This window comes from Microcaecilia unicolor, chromosome 2 (assembly GCF_901765095.1).
Source record: "Microcaecilia unicolor chromosome 2, aMicUni1.1, whole genome shotgun sequence".
NCBI lineage: Eukaryota > Metazoa > Chordata > Amphibia > Gymnophiona > Siphonopidae > Microcaecilia > Microcaecilia unicolor.
In genome coordinates this window covers 45,312,506-45,335,759 of record NC_044032.1, presented here as the reverse complement: position 1 = coordinate 45,335,759, position 23,254 = coordinate 45,312,506, and the positions used below count along the sequence as shown (strand labels likewise).

At 45.2% G+C, this 23,254-nt stretch overlaps 1 protein-coding gene across 3 annotated transcripts in view; it reads left to right on the top strand.

The window, feature by feature from the left end:
• ST8SIA5 (ST8 alpha-N-acetyl-neuraminide alpha-2,8-sialyltransferase 5) overlaps positions 1-23,254 on the top strand; it is a 98,586-nt gene that overhangs the window by 7,733 nt on the left and 67,599 nt on the right. The window contains exon 2 of one of the 3 annotated variants that reach the window (XM_030191917.1): positions 21,992-22,099. The exons of the other annotated variants lie outside the window; for them this stretch is intronic. Coding sequence (XP_030047777.1) covers positions 21,992-22,099 — 108 coding nt within the window. The remainder of the gene's footprint in view (positions 1-21,991; positions 22,100-23,254) is intronic. 3 annotated transcript variants of the gene reach the window in all.

The window sequence follows — 23,254 nt, the reverse complement described above, 5'->3', positions numbered from 1 at the left end:
AAGAAAGTTACTTACATCTTAATTAACTGTTCCATTAAAGTAAAAATAATAATACAAATAAAACTTCCCAAAGTGCTGCTACTACTACTTATTTTATAGTGCTGCTAGATGTACACATTATATGCAGGTACCTTTTTCTGTCCCTAGAGGGCTCACAATCTAAGTTTTTGTACCTGGGGCAAAGGAGGATTAGGTGACTTGGTGACGGTCACAAGGAGCTGCAGTGGGAGTCAAACCCAGGTTGCCAGTATCAAAGGCTGCTGCACTAACCATTAGGCTACTCCTAATTGACTTTGTTTTAGTCTTTGCTGGCAACAATATGCCTCAAATGAATTCCTCTCACCTAAGTATAAAGGGTTTCCTTATAAAATAGGGTTCAGTTTTCAAAGGGAGTTATCTGGGTAGGAGTGGCTCCTATTGAGATAAAATCCGGGTTAGACCTGGTCAGTGGGAGTTAAGCGCCATATACCTGGATAATGTTGTTGAAAATACAGGCAGACTGCCACTGGGTAATGCTGGGGCAGGCCCAGGAGTTATCAAATGTTGCCAATATTAGTGCTAGTAACCAGATAGTTATCCAGTTCACTTAGGACTGACTAAGGAGGCTAGGGCTAGGGCTTTTCAGCTTGGCAGAGTTTAAATAGGGGTTAGACGGTTTCCTAAAGGGCAAGTCCATAAATCGCTACTAAATGGACTTGGGAAAAATCCACAATTCCAGGAATAACATGTATAGAATGTTTGTATGTTTGGGAAGCTTGCCAGGTGCCCTTGGCCTGGATTGGCCGCTGTCATGGATAGGATGCTGGGCTCGATGGACCCTTGGTCTTTTCCCAGAGTGGCATTACTTATGTACTTTTCTCTGTCCTGTCTTAGGTACCCTTTTTACAAAGCTGCGCTAAAAAGTGGCCTGCGCTATTTTTAGTGGGAGATTTTCCTGCGCACTCAGGCCACCTCTTAGCATGTCTGCCAAAAATCCAAATTTCTAATGGCAATAATGGCCAGGTGCTAAGTCCAAAGCGCCTGGGTATTTACCATGTGAGTCCTTACCATCTCCTATTTACTTGGCAGTAAGGGCTCACGTGCTAACCCCGCGGTAATCAGGCAGCACATGGCAATGTGGCCACACTGCCGATTACCACCAGGAATGCCCCCCTGCGGTAGAAAATAGAAAGTTATTTTATACCATGGGAAACTGCGTTCACCAACTTTGGAACTACCACTGGGCTCCTGCGCTTCCCTAGTTGTAGGGCCGATTTGGCGCATGTTACCCGCATGGTAGCCCTATTGCACCTTTGTAAAAGGGTCCCTTAATCGGGTAGCTATTCAGGTACTGCTTCTGACTAATGATGGTACCTGGGTAACTCAGCAGATGTCCAATACCTGGATAGTCAGTGCCGGTACCTGAATAGGGCCAGCGGTGGCCAATGTTTAAAAAAAAAAAAAAAACCTGATCACTGCCAGCTGAATATTGACCAGATAGAATTTAATCTAAAAGGATAAAGTTACATCAGTAGCAAAACATAGGCAGAGGAAGAAAGTAATTATAGCATCAAATACCTACTACAGTCACTTATTTTTTCATTCAGGACTAGTATCCACTATTGAAAGACTCCTTTATATTTTGTACTCAGGTACATCTTCAGAGCTAGTTTATCCCTAGATGTAATCACCACTGACGGCCTCTTTTCCTTGTGGATCACAGGGACATCCTCTATGGTACTCTTCTTGTTTCCCAGGGACCAGGATCCCTTGTTGTTTCTTCAGCTTCGCCTCTCATTTCTCCTTCTCCTTAAAAGTAGCAGTGGGCTGGTTCCCCATTCCATCTTACACCTTTGAGCAACACTGTCACTGCTCACCATTTCTTTTCTTCTCCTGGTACAATGGCTGGGCTAGCCAAAGTTCTTGAAACGTGGTATGGTGGTTGGGATAGCAGTATCCAGAAAGCCCTTCCCCTTATTCTGTGTTACGATGGACAAAGAAGCAGAAGACAAAGACAAAGAATTCAAACATGCCTGGGGTTTTATACAAATTACAGTTTCCCTCCAAAAGTGATCTCTTCCTACCATTACCTCACTGGTCAGAATGCCTCCCCTTGTTCTAGAAACTGTGGGGCTATTCACAAGTGAAAGTGCAGTAGTTTAGTGGAGCCACTAGAGGTCTCTGCTATCCACATAGACCAGAACTGTAGAGGTCTCTACAAATATATAATACAAAACACAAACATTGCCAATGTGATGCTCTTTTAGAGCAAGCTCTAAACAGATTTGTGCACAGCTTGCTGTGACTTTAGGGGAAACATCACATTGTTAATTTGCTATACAGTTTAACAAGTCAATATTCAGCCTGCGGCGGTCAGCATTTTTTAAAACGCAGACCGCCATGTTCAGAATTAGCCCTAGATAATCAATGTCAGGGCCATGTCTGGCTACTGGCATTGAATATCCAGGGCTAATATCTTGTTTAAAAGGAATGGATCCAAAGAAGCTTAGCGGAGATTAGGTGGCAACACCGGTAATTGGGAAACAAAACCAGTGCTGGGCAGACTTCTATGGTCTATGCCCTGATTGTGGCTGAATAGGTTTGGATGGGTTGGAGTGCGGCTTTTCAGGGGCTTCGATGACAATTTCAGAAGTTTTAGAATAAGGTCAGTGTCGGGCAGAATTCTATGGTCTATGCCCTGAAAATGGCAAGGACAAATCAAGATCAAGTATACATATGAGGTATCACATCATACCTTATGCAACGAGTTTATTTTGTTGGGCAGACTGGATGGGACTGTTCAGGTCTTTGTCTGCTGTCATCTACTATGTTACCATGGGGTCCTTTTACTAAGATGTGCTGAAAAATGGCCTGCGCTGATGTAGACGTGTGTATTGGATGCGTGCAAGTCCATTTTTCAGCACACCTGCAAAAAAGGCCTTTTTGGGGGGGCCGAAAATGGACATGTGGCAAAATAAAAATTGGTGTTCGTCCAGTTTGGGCCTGAGATCGCCACCCATTGACCGGGTGGTAATCGTCAGCGGTTAGCACCGCATGCCGGAGATATTCTGGCGCTTAGTGGACCCAGGTAAAAAATGATATTACCGCCCGGGCCACGTGGTAGCCGGGCGGTAGTTCTGAATTGGCATGCTTTGGGCGCACGTAGGCGCCAGTGTGGCTTAGTAAAAGGGCCCCCATAATTCCACAGCTTATGTGGGTCAGGCTGTTATTCATTAGTCCACTTTTTCTGTCTTAAGCGCGCACTAGCATTTAATGCAGCTTAGTAAGTGGACCCCTTAGTCATAAAGTCATTGATGAAATGGTCAGGTCCTGAAAAATGTTCCCCTGCAGAGATGCTGCCATGCTTTTCTTTGTGAAGTATGATTTTTATATCTGTGTGAGTTTATTCCTGTTTTTAATGTCATCAGTGCTGCACCCCTTCCCACATTATCAGCACAAAATGCTAAAGATTGCACTAGAGGAGGAGCATGAGTAAGATCCAATGTGTTGAATGTCTTTTGGTGCAATTTGTCTCCAGATGATTTAATTTTGTGCATACCATGACAGTAATGAACCTCATTCCTAAGCCAGGGTATGTTATGTAATGTAAAAGATTTGTATCCCGCCAAATTCCTAATCAATCAGGTTCAAAGCAGGTAACAATCTAATCTAATCTGGTTCTTATATACCGACCGTAGTCACAGTGGTTTACAAACTTACATTATTAGGGAATCACTGGGAGTGCGGGGTAGGGATTACGGGGAGGTTGACAGGAGGGGGCAGTAGGGTGTGGTGAGCTAAGGCATTGGTCTGGTGAAGATTAGTTTTGAGCTGTTTCCTGAACTGTGTGTAGGAAGGTTGTGATTTCAGGGCATTCCATTGGCGTGCTCCATGAAAAGGGAATGATTTCTCAAGAATGGATTTTTGTTTTCTTTTCTAGTGGAAGGGTAGCCCAATGATAGTGTCTGGGGTAACAGAGGTTCCAGAAGGAGGAAGGGATTTCTAGTAGATCCGTCAGGCCTTTGGCATTTGATTCAAAGAGAGCCTTGTAGATCAGGCAAAGTGTTTTGAAGCTGATTCGATGGCTAATTGGTAGCCAGTGTAATTCCTTCAGCGAGGGGGAAATTCTGACATAGTGACCCAGCCCAAGAATCAGTCTGACGGCAGTGTTCTGGAGAACTTGAAGGCGGGTTATCAGTTTCTTGTTAATTTGGACATATAGAACTTTTCAAAATTATTGGGGGTGCTAAGCCCAATGGAAATAACCCCTCCCTGGACAAATGCAAGGAAATTTCTCAATATTGGGGGTCAGGGCCGCCGAGAGGGGGGACAGGGGGGACAAAAGTCCCAGGGCCCGGGCCTCCAGGGGGGCCTGGCGCCGCCTGGCCTGCCCTCTGTCGCCGCCTGGCCTGCCCTCTGTCGCCGCCTGGCCCGCCCTCCGTCACTCCCGGAACTACCCTTAAGCCTCCTTCACAGCAAGCAGCAGCAGGTCAGGCCACTCCTTCCTTCCATGTCCCGCCCTCGCCTGATGTAACGTCTGCGAGGGCAGGGCACGGAAGGAAGGAGGAGAGGTCTGCCCTGCGCCGCTGCTTGCTGTGAAGTGAAAGGAGGCTTAAGGTTAGTTCCGAGGGCCCGGCCCAATAGCGGGTGGAGGGGGCCCGGCGACCTCAGGTGGGTAGGCGGCGGGGGGGGCCTAGCGATCTCGGGTGGGCGGTGACCTCGGGTGGGCGGGGCCCGGCGATCTCGGGTGGGCGGCGACCTTGGATGGGGGGGGGGGCGGGGGCGGCCTTGTCCCAGGCCCGGCTCCGGCTCTCGGCGGCCCTGTTGGGGGTGTTCGATCCCACAGCACTCACAGAGTCAGCTCCTATGAGTTTCAGTAGTTTAGTTGAGGAAGGAGTGTCGCTTGTGCCACAACTCTGAAATCTTCTTTCTGTAAGGAGGATCTGATTGCCCGTAATTGTCTGACCTTTAGGAAGGACATTTTGCGGGTTGCTATCTGTTTTTCGAAGGTGAGGGCAGGGTCGAGGGTAATCCTTAGGACTTTTGTGACTCCGTCAATTTGTAAGATTTCGCTAGTGGCAAGAGCTATGGGGCAGTTTGGTGTGTTGTCTCCAAACCAGGTTAACCTCATTTTTTGCTTGTTCAAGTTCAGAAAGTGGCTGGAGGCCCACTTCTCAATGTATGTAATGTAGTATTTGATTTAATTTTGGAGGGTGTCCAAGGATTCCTTCGCCGGGTAGAGTAGGAAAATGTCAACCGCGTACGACAGTAGGGTAATATCGGACTCCAGGGGTAACAACATCATCAAATCTACAATCTTAAATTAAATAATATATATTTATTATATTTGTACCCTGTGCTTTCCCACTCATGGCAGGCTCAATGTGGCTTACATATACAGGTACTTATTTGTACCTGGGGCAATGAAGGGTTAAGTGACTTGCCCAGAGTCACAAGGAGCTGCCTGTGCCTGAAGTGGGAATTGAACTCAGTTCCCCAGGAGCAGAGTCCACCACCCTAACCACTAGGCCACTCCTCCTCCATTAACAATCAGTCTATACAAGCTTGGAAAGAAATGTATATGGACTATGATCTCAGTCTATCAAATTTACTGCTACATTTACCATAGTTTTTCCATTGAGCCAAAAATAGCCTCTTTTTGGAGTAAATGGATTTTGATCAAGCCTGCAGCACCCAGCACAATAAGAAATATTTCTGCATCTTTCTGTCACATTTTCTTGGTTTCTGAGTGCATTTCTTGGTAGCTGAGGATTTTCTCTCTCTCCAGAGGAGGTATTTAGTTGATTATTTTATGTAGAACCTTTAAAACATATTTTAGATCTGTACCATGCTTTGGTCTTTTGCTGGTGAAGTGTGATTATCAGATATGATTAAAGTAAAATAAGTTGTTAAGGTTCAGTAGAATTTCCATATCTGTAGACTGTTATGAACTGAACATTAAATTAAAAAAATAGTACCACCCGGAGAAATCACAACAAGAAGATCATAAGAATAATATATTAATTTTTTTCATTTATTGGGATTTATTTACACCCAAGACAGTGTACAGCAAGAATAAGTCAAACATAGGCAACTGACAATTACAGCAGTAAAAATATTCAAATCACAGTACATAGTATGGCATAATATGCTACTTACAATATCAACACAATATGCAATAAAACATCTTAATATACTGTGGGCCCTGTTTACTAAAGTGTGCTAGCGTGTTTAATGCACATTGAAACTAGCGACTTTAGCATTTATCATGCGATAAAAACGCTAGCGCACCCTAAGCAGAGCTTATTAAACAGTGCCCTGTAAGTGTTGTAAGCAAAGGCGGAACACATAGATAGGATAGAGTGACAGGTGTTAAAAATAAAGGGAATACTCAGTGGCGTACCAAGGGCGGGGCGGTGGGAGTGGTCTGTCATGTATGCACGCTGCAGGGGGGCGCAGGGAGCAGTCTTACAGCTGTCGTCTCCGCCGGTTCCCTGCTGCCTCTGATATTACTTCCTGTTCTGGGGCAGGCGAGGAGTGGCCTAGTGGTTAGGGTGGTGGACTTTGGTCCTGAGGAACTGAGTTCGATTCCCACTTCAGGCACAGGCAGCTCCTTGTGACTCTGGGCAAGTCACTTAACCCTCCATTGCCCCATGTAAGCCACATTGAGCCTGCCATGAGTGGGAAAGTGCAGGGTACAAATGTAACAAAATGACAAAAACCAGCAGCAGAGCCACTTGGAGAGTGGAGGTGATGTGCCAGGGGGGTGATGCACCAGGAGGGGGGGGGGGGGGGTGTGTGCAGTGGTGATTAGCCCCAGGTGGCAGCTGGCCTATGAATGCCATGGGGAGTATTTTAAAGAAAGTTGCACGTCAAGTCACAAATGTGCATGAATATAATCTGAGCTAGAGTAGGAAATAAGCAAGTCCTGCTACAGTACATGTAGCTAGTGGTTAGTCCTTGTGTGTGACAAGCTTCTAAGTTCTTCCGTTAAAGGCTTGAGAGAAGAGCTAAGCTTTCACCTGCTTCCTGAAGTAGAGATAGTCTTGAGTTGAATGCAGTGTGTTTTTACTAGCAAAAAAGGTGCCTTTACTCCCTTCAGGGGTGAGGTGATCACTGATAGGCCCACCCCACAATAGCCAGGCCCCCTGCAACCAGTCACAGAATCTATGACAAATCAGAATTGTTGTGTAGAGCCTGAGATCTTTCATTAAAACTTGGGGTTCATGGGTCAATTTTAGCAGATAATGGAAAAGGTGCCGGTACTCAGTACCCCCAAGTACCCCCTCAAAAAAAGCCCTGGTTGAATGAAGCCTTTCAAGGAGTGCATTCCAGAGTGCAGGAGCTACTCCAGAGAAGTATCCACGAGCAGGATAGCCCCTCCCCCCTCGCCGGGCCTGCCTACAATCCTTGGTGGTCTAACTTTGCGGTCTAGCACTTGCTCCAGCCTCTAGTGGATGCCTTTCCAAATTGGGATCAATTATTAGAATGAGAAATACTGTTTGTTGCTTGACGTCATACTGTTTAGTTTTCTTTGGATATCAAATCACATGTATGTATCTAATATTGCTTCCTTGTTCTACTCTCTTCTGTGTGTGATGGTATTGAACTGCCAGGTGCAATCCTAAAGTGGCAAAAATTACCGTGATTATTAACTGTCAGAGTAATTTCACTGCACTCTGAAGAGTATTTTATGCTTTGCTTTGTTACATGCTACTATAAAGGGATTCACTATACATTCATGCACTGGCACTGTGTTATGTTAACACTTACTGCACAGACAGATATTGTAGTGTTATTTATTTATTTATTTATTTATTGAAATTTAATTGACTACTGTTCCTTTGCAAGACAACATGAAGATCTTGTCCAAGATAGAAAATTATGACAGAACTAGTAAAAAAGGCCCGTTTCTGTGAGCAATGAAACGGGCGCTAGCAAGGTTTTCCTGCAGCAGTGTCGTGAGGTGTTTGGAGGGCAGCGTCGGGAGGGTGCAGGTAGGTAGTTTTTTTGTGGAGGGCGGCAGCTTCGGGGTGCCGACGGATCAGGTGTTCTGACGGCACTCCTCCCCCTGCGTAGCGGTGTTTGTCGCTGTGCGTCGGTGGGGGGGTGGAGGCCCTGCATAGGTCGCTGTTTCTGGCTGTGCGTCGGGGGGGGAGCGTCGGAGGGCGGTGGAACTGGTGATTGGCTGAGTGTTATAGCCCCGCCCTCCACGTCATCACGTTGTGACTTGAGGGCGGGGCAGACACATGGAATCTTGCAACTACAAATTTACATTTAGAATGTTGGGGTTGTGAATTATGTGTGGATGGGGCATGGCTGAGGGCGGGTCTATGAGTGAGAGTGAGAGTGAGTGGTGATGACAGCCTAGAAGACTACAGGGCTTCAGTGTTTCCCTGCGCCACACAGTGAGGTTCAGAACATTGGAGGTGAGAATTATTTATATAGATTTGCGCTCAGTGTTCCTCCCCATCAAACCCACCTCCTCACCTACAAGTCTGGGGAAATAGTTAAAAAAATATTCAAAGGCACTACATTTCAATGAACAGGGGACAAAATAAGCTAAATGTCCACTGCCACTTTGAGGCAAGTTTTGCCCTCTCCAACAATAGGATTACCATACGTCCAGTTTTACCCAGACATGTCCTGTTTTTGAAGACATGACTTGGCATCCTGGCGGGTTTTGCCAGCCTTCCCATTTGTCCAGATTTGCGGACGAACGGGCAGGCTGGTGGGCAGATAGGGCGTCTTATCCTCCTCTCCGCTCCCCTCCTTTAACTTAGTGTGGTGCCCTGGTGGTCTAGTGACCTCTTTGTGCCATGAAAGAGCCCCCTCTTTCCTGCTCGGTGTGTCTGCAGACTGCCTTGCTCCCAGTGCTGTTTCAAAATGGCTGTTGAGAGTTCGAGCAGCGGCCTCGTGAGACTTCTGCAGAAGTCTTGCAAGGTCACCGCTTGAACCCTTGGCAGCCATTTTGAAACAGCACCGGGAGCAAAAGAGGTCTATAGCCATGCTGGGCAGGAAAGAGGGGGTTCTTTCCTGCCCCAAAGAGGCCGTTAGACCACCAAGACACTACAATAAGGTACAGGAGGGGAAGGGAGGGATAGTGAATGGAGTCATGTGGGTGGAGGGAGGCTGGAGAAAGTCATCAACCTAGCTGCTGTCAAGATGGTATGTTTCATTTTCTCTGTTCTCCTTTATAAAAGAGTTTATTTTTAACTGGGAAATTGCTTTCTTTTTTATTTGCAAATGACATATTAAATGGGTTTCTAGAACATAGATGTAATAATTCTTTACAGACAGCATTCCAGTTGCTGCACTCAGTTCTGTACAGGAACATAACTATGGATTCTGAAGGGTTCTGGAAAGTTTGAGTATGGTGCTGGTATGGTGGGGCCCAGCCAGAAAGCACATGGGAGTTGTGGGACCATCAGCTGCAGGATTGGGTACATGCATTCCCTGTGTCTTCACATTTCTGCCTTCACTATTACTGGTTCCTTTGCTGTAGGGGTGCAGGAAGTGACAGAAACTGAACCTCTCTAGAGCCATCCTTAGGCTGGATTGAAGCCACTAGGAATAATGAAGTATGTAGCTTTTCCTTATGTGTGTGTGTGTATATATATATATTTTACACACACACACACACACACACACACGATATCCTTAATGAATATTCATGGGAGCAGTGGCGTACCAAGGGGAGGGCGGTGGGGGCGGTCCGCCCCGGGTGTCGGCAGGTGGGGGGGGGGGGTGCTCCGTCGTCTGCTGCCACCACCCTGCGTTTTTTTTTTAAATCCACGCAGCGACGCAGGTATCTGCTCTGCTGTGTGCATTGAAAAAAGAAAATCGCTTCGTTCGCTGGCGTCGGCCCTTCCTTCGCTATGTCCCGTCCTCTTTTGAGGTAACTTCCTATTTCCTCGAGGGCGGGACATAGCGAAGGAAGGGCCGATGCCAGCGAACGAAGCGATTTTCTTTTTTCACAGCACACAGCAGAGCAGATACCTGCGTCGCTGCATGGATTTTAAAAAAAATGCAGGGTGGTGGCAGGAGAAGAGGGCTCTGTCGCTCTCCACGGAGGGGGGGGGGGGCTCAGATGGGAGAAGGGAATTGGGGAGGGGTGGGGAGCTGAGAGGGGTTCTCAGAGGGGAGAAGAGAATTGGGGAGGGGTGGGGGGAGCTCAGAGGGTTCTCAGAGGGGAGAAGAGAATTGGGGAGGGGTGGGGGGAGCTCAGAGGGGTTCTCAGAGGGGAGAAGGGAACTGGGGAGGGGTGGGGGAGCTCAGAGGGGTTCTCGGGAGAAGGGAATTGGGGTGGGGGGAGCTCAGAGGGGTTCTCAGAGGGGAGAAGGGATTTGGGGAGGGGTGGGGGGAGCTCAGAGGGGTTCTAAGAGGGGAGAAGGGAACTGGGGAGGGGTGGGGGAGCTGAGAGGGGTGCTCACAGGGGAGAAGCGGATTGAGGAGGGGAGAAGGGGTCTGAAGCTGGAACTGGGGTCTGACAAGGGGGCAGGAGGGAGAATGGGTCCATGCCTGGGGCAGGTGGAAGAATGGGTCTGGGGCTGAAAAGGGGGGATGCAAAGCATGTGGTGGATAAAGGGGGCTGGAACTGGGGGCTGAAAAGGAGAGTATTTGGGATAAGGGGGCTAGTGCTGGAACTGTGGGCTGAAACGGGGCAGGGGCTGAAACTGGGGGCTTTAAAGGGGACAGGGAGAACTGGCTGGGGCTGAGCTCAGGACTGGTGACAGATGTGGGCTGGGGCTGGAACTAGGGGCAGGTGGAACTGGAGGCTGAAAAGAGGGGGCAGAGAGAGAGGGGACAGACCCTGGATGGAAGTGGGGAGCGTGAGGGAGGGCAGACCCTGGATGGATGGGAGAGGGAGGGCAGACGATTGAAGGGGCAGAGAGAAAGGGCAGATGGTGGGTGGAAGGGGGAAAGAGAAAGAGGGCAGACTGGGGCAAATGGTGGATGGAAGGGAGAGAGAGGGCAGACAGTGGATGGCAGAGAGAGAGCAAAGACAGATCCTGGATGGAAGGAAGACAGTGAAAAGAAGATGAGGAAAGCAGAAACCAGAGAAAACAAACTGTAAATATATATTTTTATTATTGTGCTTTAGGATATAGTATTGTAGCTGTGTTTTTTATAAATAGAACATGTAAATAAGGTAATCTTTTTATTGGACTAATTTTAATACATTTTGACTTAACTTTCAGAGAACAAAACCCCCTTCCTCAGGTCAGGATAGGATACTGTAACAGCACTATACTGTACTGATCTGAGGAAGGAGATTTTGGCCTCTGGAAGCTAAATGTATTAGTCCAATAAAATGATATTATTTTATTTTCTGTATTTGTTTTATTTCTATTTGTTAATTTGTAAAGTGGTGATTGGTATTTGTTAGTTTTTTCAAATTTACATCTGCTGTCTTTATATTTTGCACAGTACTAGGGGACATTTTCTGTTTCTGTGGTGTTGCATTGTATGCAGAGTCTGGCATCGGGGGTTCAGTTTAATTTTTGTCTAAATAGAAAGTTTATGATTACTTATTCTATAGTGGATTAGGGTGTATCTGTGTTTGTGAAAAAGACATGGCTTTCGGTTGGCATTGACTGCAGGATCGACGATCTGTACTAATCTGTCTATTTTCGTTTTACAATAGGTGAATTGATGTTCTAGTGCTCACTGTAGTGTTTAGGATGCTTTCCTTTTCCTTGTGTGACTGGTAGAAATTACTGCTTATGATATGCTAGAATTGCTCTATAGGTCCTGAGTGTTTTGTATTCTCGGTATGCCTAGTACTGGATTTGGGGGGGGGGGTGTTCAAAAATGACCGGCCCCGGGTGTCAACTACCCTAGGTACGCCACTGCATGGGAGAGATTTGTATACAGTGAAGGCTGTAGGCATGCAAATCTCTCTTATGCATATTTTTTATATGCATAAGAGAGATTTGCATAAGAGAGATTATGCACAACTATGCATAATCTTCAAACGTTTATTCTGTATTAGAAAATCTATTAAAATATCTTACTACCTGGTAAATGTTATAGTGCTGATTTTTCAAAACACATTACACATATAAAAAGCACTCACACATGCTATATACCACAACATATCATAACTCATTCATTCCATACAATTCAGAAGTCCACCTTACACCTCAGAACTAAACTCACTTCTACCACATTGTGATCTTCATGAAAAAACATCATTAGATTCAAATAAAGTTAATCCAATGTTTAGATATTGTTCAGAAGTGTTGTGGCTTAAATCATCCATCCACTACTTAACATATTGTTAATCCAATATATCAGATTGATGCAGTGGTGTGCTGGTAAATTTTTAACAATAGGCTCTCTCCCCGGTCCACCTCGGCGCCCCCCCCCCCCCCCGTCCACTTTGGCGCCCCCCATCCACCTCTGCGCCCCCCCATCCACCTCTGCGCCCCCCAAAATTGCAGAGCTGGCTATAGCCGGGGGGGGGGGGGGGGGCAATGCATTACTCTCTCCAGGAAAAAAAAATTAAATGATCCCAGGTTCCAATCTAATTCATGTTTAATATGGGATAAAATGCCATAAATAAGTAAATAAATATAAACGTTTAACGTTCAGCACCTGATTCTCAAAGTGGACATGTTCCAAACACTATAATGAAAATAAAATTATTTTTTTCTACCTTTGTTGTCTGGTGACTTTGTTTCTCTGATCATGCTGGCCCAGTATCTGATTCTGCTGGTCTCTATCTGTTCCCTTGACTCCGTTTCCAGGGCTTCCTTTCCATTTATTTCTTTTCTTTCCTCCTTTCTTCTTCATTTCTGGTCCTCCGCAGACTTGACTGTATAGTGGATCCAGCTTCTGCCTATTTTCTCCATCCATGTGCAGTTTCTCTCCTCACTTCCTTTTCCCTCATCTAATCTCCTTCCTCTATCTTCCCCCCATGTCCAACATTTCTTCTCTCTTCCTTCCCTCCCCTCCATCCATGTCCAGAATTTCTCTTGCCCTCCCCTCCATCCATGTCCTGAAACTCTCCTCTCTCCCCTGCCCCTCTCTATCCATCCATACCCAGCAATTCTCTTCTCTCCCCTGCCCCCTCTACCCATCCATGCCCAGCAAGTCTCTCCCCTGCCCCCTCTACTCATCCATGCCCAGCAAGTCTCTCCCCTGCCCCCCTCTACCCATCCATGCAATTCTCTTCCCTGCCTCCTCTACCCATCCATACCCAGCGATTCTCCTCCCTCCCCTGCCCTTCCCTCTCGCTCTGAAACATGTCCAAAGATGTCCTTCGCCCCCACCCTCCCCTCCCGCCCGTCTTTTTTAATTACCTCCGTCGAAGCGTGCACTATTTAAAGCTCTGCTGCGCGCTGCCCGTCTCCAGGCTTCCCCTGTTGCTTCGGATGATATTCATGCCCTTAGTCCCGCCTTCGCGGAAAAAGGAAATGATGTCACAATGACATCAGAAGGCGGGACTAAGGGCACGAACATCATCTGAAACAAGCAGGGGAAGCCTGGAGATGGGCAGCACGCAGCAGGGCTTTAAATAGCGCGCGCTTCGACGGAGGTAATTAAAAAAGATGGATGGGAGCGGGAGGGGAGGGTGGGGCGAAGGACATCGTTGGACATGTTTTGGAGCGGCAGGGGAGGTAAGCATGGCCTGTGATGGTGCCCTCCTGCCATGCTTACCTCCCGTAATGGAGCCGGCTCGCCCTCAACAACAACCGGCTCGCAAGAGCTGTCAAAATTTAACAAGCGGCTCTTGCGAGCCGGACAGAGCCGGCTCCAGCACACCACTGGATTGATGTAACTCCACGTTTCTACACTTCCAGTGTGTATGTGTGATTCACCACAAACTGCAAAATTACGTCCTTGAAGCAGTAGTTTACAGTCACTAAATCATTGGAGCTTGTTTCACGCCAACTCTGAACCCAGAGCTTATTTCTCACCAACTCTGAACCCATATTTTTTAGGGATATCCTGAAAACCTGACCCATTGGCAGCCCTCAAAAACTTGGAGTGAATACCAAAGATCTAAAAATATAATACTCACAGGTAACAGTTGATTCTGATACTACAGATTGTATTCTCTTGTTACTATGTAAGCCGCATTGAGCCTGCGATGAGTGGTAAAGCGCGGGATCCAAATGTAATAAATAAATAAATAAATAACCAAGATGATATCTAGAAGGCCAATGCATATAACAGAACACTTAGCTTTTGAATGATTTTTCTTTCATGGGAAAGAGGAAAGCAAAGTTTAGGGGTATCCCCTCAGCTGTTTTAGCCTCAGCACAGAAATCGGTACCTTTATTGTCTGTCATGTTCATTTCTTGATACTGTGCTAGGGGAGAGAGCTCAACATACTCAAAGGGAAAGGTTTCCCTCAGCCTCGAGTGCTAAGTCCTGCCAAGAAAGCCATTGAGCCCTCAGTTGGAGCTGGATGAGAGAATGTGGAGCTGAGTGCTGACACAAGAGCATTGACAACTGGATTGGTGTCAGATGTAGTAGAGTGAGTCAAAGGACTTGGCATTTGTAAGAGTGAGGGATAGGGGGAGTAACTGGCTTTTCTGCCCATTCTTGATAACATCTTTACCCTGGTTTGACCTAAGATTATCACTCTTGATTCTAAAGGGTATGCTATCACTTCTTTGGAGTAGGCTCGATCATAAAACTGGGACACTGGATGCAAAGCTGGGAACAGTCTGGGAGTGTGTGGACAAGATGGATGGGAAAGCTGAAGTATCAGCTGGAAAAATTGAAGCTTTAGAAATTTTCCAGTGTCAAATTCAAAGGATAGTGCTTTGCAGAGAATAACGTGTCTCCATCTCCACCCTGTCCCCAGAAGCATTGACCCCATCCTCACCTTATGCCCGCAAACTCAGTTCCACTGAAATGATTCCATTATTTTTCCATTGCTCTGTTTTGTATGAATGAGATTTTGTACTGTTGTGGGGATGGGGTGGAGAAGGAGTTTGAGTTTATAGGGTGGGGGATGGGAATGGGGACAGGAACAAACTTTGTCCTTGTATCATTCTCTAGTGCATTGGTCCATAGGAAGCTGGAATTCTGTGATAACAGGTTAAAGCATTTGAATTTGAGAATACTACTACTACTACTACTCAATGTTCCCTTTGTTCCAGCAATATCCCTAGAGGAAGTAGGTAAACAGTATCTGACCAAGATGCTTAAATTGTCATGAGATTATTTGTCCTCTTCCATTATGTTTCCTGTCTGCCTTACAAAGCACCATACTATCCAGGAAGCAGAAGGATGACTCAAAATTATTTGATGTTGTTAAATCACAAGCAGATTGTGAGGAACTGTAAGAGGGCTTTGTGGGACTGGGAGATTGGGCATCCAAATGGAAGATGAAATTTAATGTTGGCAAGCATAAAGTAATGCATTTAGGGAAGAAGAATCAATATTATAGCTTCATGATTCTAGATTCCACATTAGGAGTCAACAACCAGGAAAAAGATCTAGATTTGTTAAGAGATGGGCAACACTGGGAGGGGGGCAGTGTTGTCATTGAAAGATGGTTGGATGAGTAGCCTAGTGGTTAGTTCAGTGGACCTTGATCTTGTGGAACTGAGTTTGAGTCCCACTGTAGCTCCCTGTGACTCTGGGCAAAGTCACTTAACCCTCCATTGCTCCTGGTACAACATAAGTACCTGAATATATGTAAACCGCTTTGAATGTAGTTGCAAAAACCTCAGAAAGGCAGTATATCATGTCCCATTTCCCTTTCCCTATTTGAGATTCTAGATGGAATGTTGCTACGATTTGAGATTCTGTTGCTACTGTTTGAGATTCTACATGGAATGTTGATATTCCACTAGCAACATTCCATGTAGAAGCCTGCCCTTGCAGATCAGCAACGTGGCTGCGCAGGCTTCTGTTTCTGTGAGTCTGACGTCCTGCGCAGCCGCATTACTGATCTGCAAGGGCAGGCTTCTACATGGAATGTTGCTAGTGGAGGAGTAGCCTAGTGGTTAGTGCAGTGGACCTTGATCCTGGGGAACTGAGTTCCATTCCCACTGCAGCTCCTTGTGACTCTGGGCAAGTCACTTAACCCTCCATTGCCCCTGGTACAAAATAAGTACCTGAATATATGTAAACCGCTTTGAATGTAGTTGCAAAAACCTCAGAAAGGCAATATATCAAGTCCCATTTCCCTTTCCTTATTTGAGATTCTACATGGAATGTTGCTACTATTTGAGATTCTGTTGCTACTATTTCAGATTCTACATGGAATGTTGCTGCTATTGAGATTCTGTTGCTACTATTTGAGATTCTACATGGAATGTTAATGTTGCTATTCCACTAGCAACATTCCATGTAGAAGCCTGCCCCTGCAGATCAGCAACACGGCTGTGCAGGCTTCTATTTCTGTGAGTCCGACGTCCTGCTGATCTGCAAGTCACTTAACCCTCCATTGCCCCTGGTACAAAATAAGTACCTGAATATATGTAAACCGCTTTGAATGTAGTTGCAAAAACCTCAGAAAGGCGGTATATCATGTCCCATTTCCCTTTCCCTTACTTTAGCAAGGATGGAACCAGGCTGTTGGCATCAACATTTAAAAAGGAGCTTCAGCAACAGTTGCTGAACAGCACATGGTTTGGATCTTTGAAGGATATCATCAAAACAGTAGCTAGAGGATCCCACTAGGTTGCAATAAAGTAGACCAGATGCCTTTAAATAAAGAGCAGACAGACTTGAAAGATTGCAAATTGTCAACTGCTGAGCAAGTTGTTAATAGAAACAAAACACATTGCTTGAAGTGTCTGTATACAAATGTTAGAAGTCTAAAAAAAAATAGAATGGAAGAGTTAGAATATATAGCACTAATTTCATTGAGTTTCCTCTGGTCTTGGTACTTTTTGAAAGAGTGAAAAATTGATTAAATTTTACCCGTTCTACACCACTCAGGATTTTGTTGCCCTCAATCATATCTCCCCCTCAGCCGTATCTTTTCCAAGCTGAAGATCCCTAACCTCTTTAACCTTTCCTCATATGAGAGGAGTTCCATCCCCTTTATCATTTTGGTCGCTCTTCTTTGAACCTTTTTCTAATTCCGCTATATCTGTTTCGAGATACGGCGACCAGAACTGAATGCAATACTTATTTTGCATCTCTTTTCTAATAATTCCTAGCATCCTGTTTGCTTTTTTGGCCGCTGCCACAAACTGTGCACAGACAACATGAGCATGAGTACGACAGAGAGGAGAAACAACAGGAGTTATTAATGACTTTATTCAAATTAGAACATCAATAAAACCAAGGTCAAATAAAGTGGGAGTCCCACAGAGTCCAGTGTAGATTGAAATTCGCACAATGGCCCAGCAAGTTTGGTGCTATCGCCTGGGTCGGGGGCAGATAAATAATTCTTTTGAGTCTTGACAATGGGTTTTAGACCACCTAAATAGAGAAGACATGGGAATGAACGTGAAAATAAAACCAAAATTGTCCCCCCCAACAATACCAAAAGAAAAAAAAGTAAAAATAAAAAAAAAGAATACAAGGATATAGAAAAAAAACAAACATTAATTGAGTGCTGGGTATATCACAAATATATATCCACCCACAAGCTAAAACCAAATTAACAAATCGGTGCATCAAAACTGAAAGCTGCACCCATAAACATTTACAAAATAGTACTGTCTTTACAGATGTCATAATGAACAGTGCAAATTGCAACTTCAGCTGACTGAGGATGCATCAAAAAGTGTGATTATTCTCATTTTTTTTTTTTGCTACATTTGTACCTGGTGCTTTCCAGCTCATGGCAGGCTCAATGTGGCTTACATATTATATAGAGGTACTTATTTGTACTTGGGGCAATGGAGGGTTAAGTGACTTGCCCAGAGTCACAAGGAGCTGCCTGTGCCTGAAGTGGGAATCGAACTCAGTTCCCCAGGACCAAAGTTCACCACCCTAACCACTAGGCCACTCCTCCACTGCCACAAGATACATATAGGAAGTCAAACCAAGAAATATTCACCTCGTTATGGCTATATGGTACTAGCCTCATAATAATGAGAAGGGGCTTTACCTTACAATAATACAAGGACTACAGTTGTCAAGGTAAAATGATCATAAAAACCTTTCAGCCATATGATATGAAATATTTCAGCTACCACAAAGTGTAAAAATGGAACTAATTAAACCCATGAAAATATTAGTCATGATCAGGTGATATAGTCCCAACAAATGGGAAAGAGGTTTAGCTTATAAGGACACAAGGGACAACGACAGTTAAAATAAAACAATCAAAGAAACATCATAGCTGTGCAGCGTATCAAAGTTCAGCCACCGCAAAGTGTAAAAAATATAAATGGTGCATGAAAAAAAATGGTCCTGGAGGCAGCCACAGCTTGTCACAGATGTCAAAGGCTTCAGCAGTGGCAAAGCTGCTTTAAAAATATAGTCCCCCTTTTACAAAGCCGCCGTAGCGGCCGCTGGTGCGATATCGCCGACACAGCCCATTGAAAGTGAATGGGATGTGTCAGCATTACCGCACGGCTTTTTAAAAGGAGGGGGGGGGGAGTGTTGTTTTTTCTCACTGATGCTCCACACTGACTGGGGCAGCTTGCAAAACAAAAAGTTTAAGAGGCTCAAGATACCTAAGAAACAGTCCCGTCGCTGAGGAGTTTCTTGGGATTATTGTACATTAGCCACCGTTGTCGTCAGTCATGCAGCTGCGTTTTGGATGACCTGCAGAGCTTGGATTTGGGATGATGATTTTCCCAGAAACAGAGAGTTACAATAATCAGTCTCTGTTAGTACCAAACTCGGTTTTGCAACTCATTACTGTAAGGTGACTTATTTATCACTGCATTAAGGCACCACACCCAGCATTAAGTCCCGTTAAGGGGCACATAACGCACATTAATGCCCTAACTCCCCCCTTAGTTGTTAGAGAAATGGATTGCAAACCAGGGAAGACAATTCAAATCCCATTTTTCCTGCTGACATGCTTTGTTCGGGTACAGCTAGACTGTATGGGAAGGTAGATAACTCATGTAACTGAATATGTAAATTCTCATGAGCTCAGATTTAGGAAAAGATGAATTATAAGTCTAAATCTAAAATTCAGCTCAAAGTAAATATATACATATCTAAATAAACTCAAAGTCAATTACCCAATGGTTGTTTCCTTGTAGAGCAGGTGCAAACTTTGCCACTAAAAAAGGAAAACACATTGGCATCCCACAACTCTTACCTGGACAACTTTTTGGCAATAAAAAAAGGAGACTCGTCTGAGAATATCATAGTTTATCCTAACGCTGATAGAATTCAGAGGAAGAAGGAGTTAATTTGTTGGATAGCACTTGCTCTCTCTGGCAGTGTTTAACTTTTCTCCTTGTTCTGCTAGCTGTGAGAGCTGAACACAGAAGCAGTGTAGGTGTGAAAGTGCTTGTTAGTTCTGAGCTTGCAAGTGATGGATGCTGAGTTTGCTGGATGTTGAGGAATGGCTCTTTTGTTCCTGCTACTGTATGAACTAGGTGCTCCATCTGGGGACTGAATACAAAACAGCACTGTATGTTTCTCTTCTTCAGAAATCGATAAGCAGGAACTGGCCATTTGGTTCTTTCGTGTAACTTAGAGAGAGGGGATAAACAGGGCCGGACCAAGGGTACTTGATGCCTTATATGAAATTTCAGCCCTGTGCTCCCAGCCTCTCTGGGACGGCTCAAGGCCCCCCCCCCCCCCCCCCCCCGTACTCCAGCATCTATCCCTTCTTAACCGCCCCTCACATAGTCCAGCATCTCCTCTTCCCGTCATTAATCCCTCCAAAGTTTAGCATCTCCACTTCTTCTTACCCTCCCTCAAGTCGCCAGCATTCCATTTCCCCTCCCTCCATGGCCAGCATACCCTTTTCCCCTCTGTACAACCCCATTCAGCATCTCCTCTTTTTATCTTTTGTGCAGCATTTCCATCCCCCTACCCTGCCACCACTGCCCTACCTATTCCCTTCCCAAGTTGCAAGTAGATGCAACACAGACCATGTTCATGCACTGCTGTGTCCCGCACTTTCTCTCCCCAGTGCTATTCCCTGGCTCTTCAGTGCTGATACTCGCATAGCCAAGCGGCCAGATCGACTGCACAAAAAGCTGTCTTAATTTTGGTCACTTAGCTCTGCAGGTGCTGGCACTGAATATTGACTGGCACCTATATATCTTCTGGGTTACAGCTGCTAGGTGCTGATCCAATCTCCACCCCCTCCAACAAAGCACTGCCCCAGTGCTTTCCCAATGCTAGTGCTATGGGTCAGCCTTCCAAATAAGGGTTTCACCTGAAAAGGTACATTACTTTTGAAAATTAAAATATTTTTAACCCCATGCCCCTCCAACAAACTTCCCCAATGAACCCCCCCCCCCCAACAAGGTACTGCCCTGATGCCACCTTCAGAAAGGTATTAATCCGCAAACGAACCTTTTCCAGAGATGGGAACTAGAGGATATGAATTGAGGTTGAAGAGGGGCAGACTCAGGAGTGGACTAATGTCAGGAAGTAGTTTTTCACGGAGAGGGTGGTGGATATGTGGAATGCCCTCCCGCGGGAGGTGGTGGAGATGAAAACGGTAATGGAATTCAAACATACGTGGGATAAACACAAAGGAATCCTGTGCAGAAGGAATGGTTTCATGGAATCTTAGCGGATATTGGGTGGCGAACCCGGTAATTGTAAACAAAACGGGAGCTGGGCAGACGTCTACGATCTACGCCCTGATCGTGACTGAATAGATAGGGATGGGCTGGTGTGTAAATTTTAAGGGGCTTCGATGTTAGCTTCAGAATTTAGGACAAGAATAGTACTGGGCAGACTTCTACTGAGAAAGGCAAGGACAAATCAAACTCGGATATACATATAAAGTATCACATACCATGTAAAATGAGTTTATCTTGTTGGGTAGACTGGATGGACCGTACAGGTCCTTATCTGCCATCATTTGCTATGTCATTTACTATGTTACTATGTTACTCCCCCAGTACCCCCCCAACAAGGTACTCCACAATCCCTCCCCATTTACCCTGACCCCCTAAGAATCCCGAGGACTGACCTAAGGGCCATCCCTGATGATGTAGTGGTAGGGGCAGGAGCAGTCCTTCTCAGCTCCCACCACTATGGCTCCAGGTGCAAAATGGTAGTAGAGCTGAGAGTTCTCAGGAGGTCATGGAATACCTTGTTGGGGAGGGGCATTGGGGAAGTAAAACCTTTTTTAAATATAGAAGACTGACTCCTAGCGGTTTTACTGGGATAATACCGCCAGAGGTGAGTGGGCACAGTTTTGCACCTCGAGCCGTACAGGGCAGGAGTAGAAGCGGGGGGAGCATGGGGGGAGGTGAAAATATTTAAATTTTCAAAAGTAACATGTCTTTTCATGTGAAGGTCTTGTGTGGAAGGCTGACCCCTAGCACTAGCACTTACATCAGCTCGAAGGCTGGCGTAAATATTAGCCTGTACTTTGCACAAGAATGAGAGTATATTAACACATTTTATAATCTACGTGTTTAAGTGAGTAGTCCACTCGCACCCCCCCCCCCCCAAACACTACCACTGTGCATGCCTACAGTAAAAGTATGCACCATGAAACTTAGCATGTGCTTTCATACTTTACTAGTTGGTGTTTTGTAAGGGATCGTTTACTTGTGTAAATGACTGAAATACTGCCATTTACACACATTCTTAGTGCTGAAAACTAGGTAATTATCCACAGTCTACGTTCCCTTTTTGCTCTTCTTGTCTTGCCAAAGGAGGGCCCACTGAGAAAAGTCAGTTTGGCGAAAGGTTGGCCGTAAACCATTGGAGGTCACGGTATTTTAATTTTCAAAAGTAACATGCCTTTTCAGGTGAAGGCCAAAAATGAAACAGATGTATAAAAAAGAAATGTCCTCTCAGTGCATAGCATTTGTGTATAAATCTTATCGACCCTCCTGGGTTGACACTGTGAGCTTAGCCATACGGTATGCTGAAAGAGTTAACGACTGAGTGACATGAATCATCACCTACCTCATTCTCTTATTAGAGGACTGCAGTTTAGCTGGCAGAGTGGCGAGGAATTGGGAAATTGGACCGGGACCTTTAATTTCACGGATGAAGGAGCAGTGAAGACTGGCAGTGATGCCGGCAGCAGGTACAGACTTACACAGAATGATAATGTTGAGGAGATCACAGTAGCCAATGATGTTTCCCCCTGATATACTGGGGCTTTTCAAGACATGAATTATTGATTCTATCCCATCCTATCCATCTAGAGACCTAGCTCTATATATGTATGTATCTACATCTCACGGACTCTCTCCATCTCTCTTATATAATTATTTTTCAACATTCATCCACAGAAAAAAGTGGGAAAGCTGGGTGGCCAGAGCAGACCCTGTATCATTTTATGTTTATAGTTACATACCCATCTATAGTTTAAGGTATCGGTGTTGGTTTGTAAGGCTCTTCACGGGGAGAATCCCACATATTTGATTGATTTCTTTTCTTTCTGGAATGGAGGTACTTTTAGGACTACTAGGAATCAATATTTGTTAGACTTTCCTTCCGCTCAGAAAATTAAAGCATTGTACCCATTTAAAGCCTCCGTGTCATATCAGATAGCATCATACTGGTTTGACCCAGTATGCCTATTCTTATCTTCTTATGTAGTAACAGCGGTTAGCATATCTGGGTTTAAGAAAGGTTTGGATAAGTTCCTGGAGGAAAAAGTCCATAATCTCCTGTTGAGACAGGCATGGAGAAGCCACTGCTTGCTCTGGGATTGGTAGCATGGAATGTTGGTACAGTTTGGATTTCTGCCAAGTACTTGTGACCTGGATTGGCCACAGTTGGAAACAGGATACTGGGCTAGCTGGACCATTGGTCTGACCCAGTATGGCTATTCTTATGTTCTTACCTCTTTCCCTTAGACAGACAACTACTATCAGTTTAGAAAGCTGTAGAAGACGTTTTTGTTTAGAAAGCGTTTTGTGAGTCTAAATCAATGACTTATCTTTTTTTTTATTAATTTAGGCGGGTTAGATTTGGGATTTGCCTTATTTTGTGTACTTTAAATCTCTGGGGGATGCTGCAGATTGCTTATGGTTACCTGCAGTGAACTTGGTGGTTTTTGCGGGCTATAAGATTGTAATGTAATGTAATCTTTGCAGTTATCTTTATTTGTACAGCTAAGTCTTTCTGTAGTTCTGTGCCTGACTTTCTCTTCCGGTCCTAGCCTTTAGCCATATCTATATACGTGTCTCCTCTATGTTTCTCTGATCATATTTCTATTTTCATCTCTATTCTT